At 47.2% G+C, this 4,432-nt stretch overlaps 2 protein-coding genes across 4 annotated transcripts in view; one reads left to right on the plus strand and one right to left on the minus strand.

The window, feature by feature from the left end:
* LOC106817158 (DNA-directed RNA polymerase III subunit RPC4-like) overlaps nucleotides 1-716 on the plus strand; it is a 6,191-nt gene extending 5,475 nt beyond the window's left edge. Inside the window, exons 9-10 of one of the 3 annotated variants that reach the window (XM_014821810.1) lie at nucleotides 1-248; nucleotides 287-716. In XM_014821810.1, the coding sequence (XP_014677296.1) occupies nucleotides 1-248; nucleotides 287-288 (250 nt within the window). In that variant the 3' untranslated portion in view covers nucleotides 289-716. Of the gene's footprint in view, nucleotides 249-286 lie in introns of those variants that run through there. The other 2 variants (XM_014821812.1, XM_014821811.1) reach the window with 2 other exon arrangements.
* A 1,848-nt stretch (nucleotides 717-2,564) lies between these two features.
* LOC106817157 (calcium uniporter protein, mitochondrial-like) overlaps nucleotides 2,565-4,432 on the minus strand; it is an 8,955-nt gene continuing 7,087 nt past the window's right edge. The window contains exon 3 of the mRNA XM_014821808.1: nucleotides 2,565-3,495. Coding sequence (XP_014677294.1) covers nucleotides 3,280-3,495 — 216 coding nt within the window. The 3' untranslated portion in view covers nucleotides 2,565-3,279. The remainder of the gene's footprint in view (nucleotides 3,496-4,432) is intronic.

Below are 4,432 nucleotides of genomic sequence, written 5' to 3' on the forward strand. Positions count from 1 at the left end.
TGGTTTCGATCAACACGACCGACAAGCCGGGAGACATCGCCATCCTAGGCCACGTCCGCCACCGCCTAGTCTGCAGCCCCGACTTCGACTCCCTGCTAGCGTCATAGCGCCGGCGCGGCAGTCTAAAGGCGTGCCCACCAGCGATCCACCCGGAGGGAGGGAAGTGGGAGAGGCTCCGCCGGTCCAGAGGAAGAAAAGGAAGCCTCTACTGGTCTGGAGGGAGAAGGAACGTGGGGGAACCCCCATTTAGCTAGTAAGGAGAAGGAACGTGGGAGAAGCCCCATTCAGCTAGTAGGGAGAAGGAACATGGGAGAAGCCCCAGCCAGTCTGGAGGAGGTTGGACAGTGGTAGAGGTTTTGCCACTTCCTGGTAGAGAGAGAGATACACCGCTTTCGCTGGCAAAAGTGAGAATTTCAGTGAGTGAAAATGGCAAACGAATTTACAGAGCGGCATGTGAGTGATGGAGAGATGAGCTGTCTGAACAGTAGGCAGTTAGCTATCTGGGTAAGAAGCAGAGAAACATCAGTAATCTAGCAACTGCCTCGAAGCTTCAGCATGATATGTGCTGCCACCTGTGGGAGGAAATTGCAAGTAGATTCACGTGTAATATCTACACTGCACGGTAATCATCGGTAGTGAAACACATAACTTCAAGTCTGCGAACGATGTTATACGACTTCCACAAGTGACAATAAAACACGTATTTGAATAGAAAATGTTTTTTTATCGCTGGAGATTTTCGTGTAACGTAACATTACATACATTGTATCTTCAACCCGCACGCGAACACATCTCCAACACAGCGCGTCGAAGTTAAATACGAATATTTTATTTCAACAAAGGCAATAACTGCGCTCGCTCTCCGCGCAGTCTCAACTCCCCAATATCACTTGACGGTCGACGTGTATGTAACAAAGCTGCCTATGACTCCGCCTCCCATCGTTCCATATGCACATCGCTAACGTACCCGCCTGCCCCCCCCCCACGATTCCGGGCGTGCGTCGTGCTCGAATTGAACGGACAAGGAAGTAGATCGTAACCACGGCGACTCGTCGCCTTGACGACCTCGCGAGCGGGGGTACCGTTGCCGACCGGCGCGTCGTCGGTAACCGCGCGCACTCGAGTGCAGACACTCGGCGCTCGGCCCCTCCCTCTCGTAAATGCATCGTAGTGTATCGAAAATTCTGCTCGTAAATTACGTGCAGCTGGATTATGATTAGGATTAAGAATTAAGAGGTTTAATGGTTTAATTAATCGGCGTCGTTCCCGCTCACCTAGTTGACACATTCCAGCTGTAGATGGCGCTAGCGTGCGAGTCGACGGTAGTTGACACATTACAGACCGAAGAGTTCCGTTCAACCGCACATCGAACCACGCACGCTTAGGGGGGGCAGGACTCGTTTATATAAAAACAGAGAGACAATCTACAGATGTAAGAAGTAATGCATTTAATCTAACTCTAAAACTTTCCCCCCTGATGATTCCGTCGCCGAAGCAGACAGATAAACGTTTACAAGTTAGTTATATATCAATCGGCCCTTCTAGTACGTTCATGGCCGTTAACGTTTAGTTCGAGGGAACATGTAATCTCAGAGTAACATTGCTGAATATTGAGCAGAGAGGAGAATAGAGACAGAGTGAGAGCACGAGGGAGAAGGGTGGAAGGGAGGGAGAGAGGGAGTGAGGGAGGTGGAAGGGATAGAGAGAGAGGGAGTGAGGGGGGTGGAAGGGAGTGAGGGGGGGTGGAAGGGAGAGAAAGAGGGAGTGAGGGGATGGAAGGGAGAGAGAGAGAGAGTGAGGGCGGGTGGAAGGGATAGAGAGAGAGAGAGGGAGTGAGGGGGATGGAAGGAAGAGAGATAGATAGATAGATAGAGAGAGAGGGAGAGCGAGCGAGAGAGGGGCCACAACCACCGACTCCGCGATATGGAGAGCAAGATAATGTGCCCTGTACCACACCGCAGCTTGTGTACATTCGAACACTGTGTTAGAACGACCACCTCTATGGAACGACCACCTGCACACAAAGGCCACTTTTGCTTGAGTGGTCGCTATATGCATGTTTAACTGTACATGGTCTCTGCTTTGTATGCTGAGCTATCGTTCGTCAAAATGCATTCACATTGTCACACTGTTTCGACACACATAATCTAACCTTTGTAGAGCAATACGCATAAAAATATAAAAAGCTGTGATATAATAATCAATAATATATATATATATATATTTATATATACAGGGTTCTCCAAGCTTTTTCATTATAGCATAGCGGGTGCTGCCTTTACGGTCCTAGTTGCAAATCGCCGACGGCGGTTTGCGTGCTAGGGGAGTCCGGGGGCTATGATATTTAAAGTGGCAGGAGGATTTTAGGATGGCAGGGCTCGACGATAGCCTAGCGGGCCGCCAGGCTATAAGTGCTCCTGGAGAACCCTGATATATATACATATACACTACATACATATTTATATACTCATAATTATATATATATATATATATATATAATTATGTGTATATATTACCCTCATGTGATCACTGGCATGATAATAGTCAGGTAACGTTTAACAATATTAAACATTATTATTATTAATTTATTATTAGGTCTAAGAAAAAACAGCATTATGATCGCAATTCGTCAACATCACATTTATTACAAATCGACCGGCCGCACGAGACAACTCACGTGACCTGTGTGCACGCGCGCGTTCGTCTGTCTGTCTGTCCTGCCCTGCGTCGCTCTGAGCCATAGGAGAGAGAGAGAGTCGAGCAGTGACCATGTTCTATCACGCACAAATGATCCTGCTATGTGTGTGTCCGTTGAGGGGACACACGGACGTGCATTTATGCATTTACTTATTACACATGTACACACATATACACACATATATATATATATATATATATATATATACATACATATATATATATATATATATATATATATACATATATATATAATATAATAATATACGCAGCCAACCTCGCATCAGCAGACACCTGTATAGGAACGGCAACCATTCCTATAAAAAGAACACTTTCTCACAGAGGATGATTTTTTCGTGTTTCGTTCCAGTGTCTCTCACGTACAGGGTCGACTGTATATACAAATGTGTGTGTACGCGTGTATGCACGCATGCACGCGTACGTACGCACGCGCGAGCGTGTGTATCGTGAGAGTTTCTCTTCGCTATTCACGGCTATCCTTTCATCAGGCTCCCCCGATCATCTTCCCCTTCCCTCCTCCCGGTTTCGCCTTCCCCCTCTCCCCCGCACTACTGCGCATCGTCACTGCTCTTTTGTTTCAGCTCGACCTGCTCTCTTGTCAGCTGCTGTACAGGGAGCTCCAGCTGCAGCGGGTCGCGCAGACGCTCGAGTCAGAGGTCGCGCGCGGCGATCTCGTTGCGAAGGCCAGTTGTAGCGATCGGTGTCGAGCGTTCGGCGCGCGCCGGAGTAGAAACCTCGCAGCCACAGTCTGTCCTTCACGTCCGGAAAGACGTACTCCTGCAGAGAAGAGAGAGAGACCGATTCAATTGTTAGCGGCGTTCGCTTGTTCTGCTACGTGACAAGAAAGTGGGAGAGAGAGAGAAAAAAAAGAAGAGAGAAATAGAAAGAGAAAGAGAAGAGCGAGAGAAAGATAGCGATAGATAGAGAGAAAGAGAGAAGAAGAGAGAGAGAGAGAAGAGAGAGAGAGAGAGAGAGAGAGAGAGAGAGAGAGAGAGAGAGAGAGAAAGAAAGATAGATAGAAGAGAAAGAGAGAGAGAGTGCGACAGAGAGAGGAGAGAGAGAGAGAAAGAGAACAACGAATATGCTAGCAGAAGCCGGGGCGAGTTAAGCCGCGGCGCAACATTGCCGAACATTTTGCTCAAAAACATTATCGTAGGCAATGTTCCATTGAAATGTTGCGGCAATGTTGCGGTGAAAAAAGTCGCCGGAACATGTTGTTCCGAACAATGTTTCTGAAGATCGAAATGTTGGATATCTAGCGAAACCATTGTTCGTTTCGAATGTTCGTCAATGTGCGCTGAATGTTCGAACAATTCTAGGGAACAATTTGTAAAAGTAGTAACCAATAGCAGCGACGAATATGTGGTCACATGATTTTTTGTGCCCATTCAATGTGCCGATCAACACTGAAGCTCTTTAACAGGGCACAGCTACTAGACGCCCTACAGATTGTTCGCTGGCAAAATGTCGCAATGTGCGCTCAGCAATTGTCCACTCGCAACATTGTCAGACAAAAAACATTTGTTCGGACGAACATTTGTTCGGGAAAAAATGTTGCAATGTGCGCCAGGCTTTAGGGAAAACGTACGCCAACATATAATACCTCACCATATACATATATAACACGGTATATCAGCTGCTGATGTTGGTGGCATGTGTGAGAGTGCATGTGTGCATTAGTGCATGTGTGGTTAAGCAGAGCGTTACAACTAGG

Source organism: Priapulus caudatus, unplaced genomic scaffold, assembly GCF_000485595.1.
Source record: "Priapulus caudatus unplaced genomic scaffold, Priapulus_caudatus-5.0.1 Scaffold1612, whole genome shotgun sequence".
Lineage (NCBI taxonomy): Eukaryota > Metazoa > Priapulida > Priapulimorpha > Priapulimorphida > Priapulidae > Priapulus > Priapulus caudatus.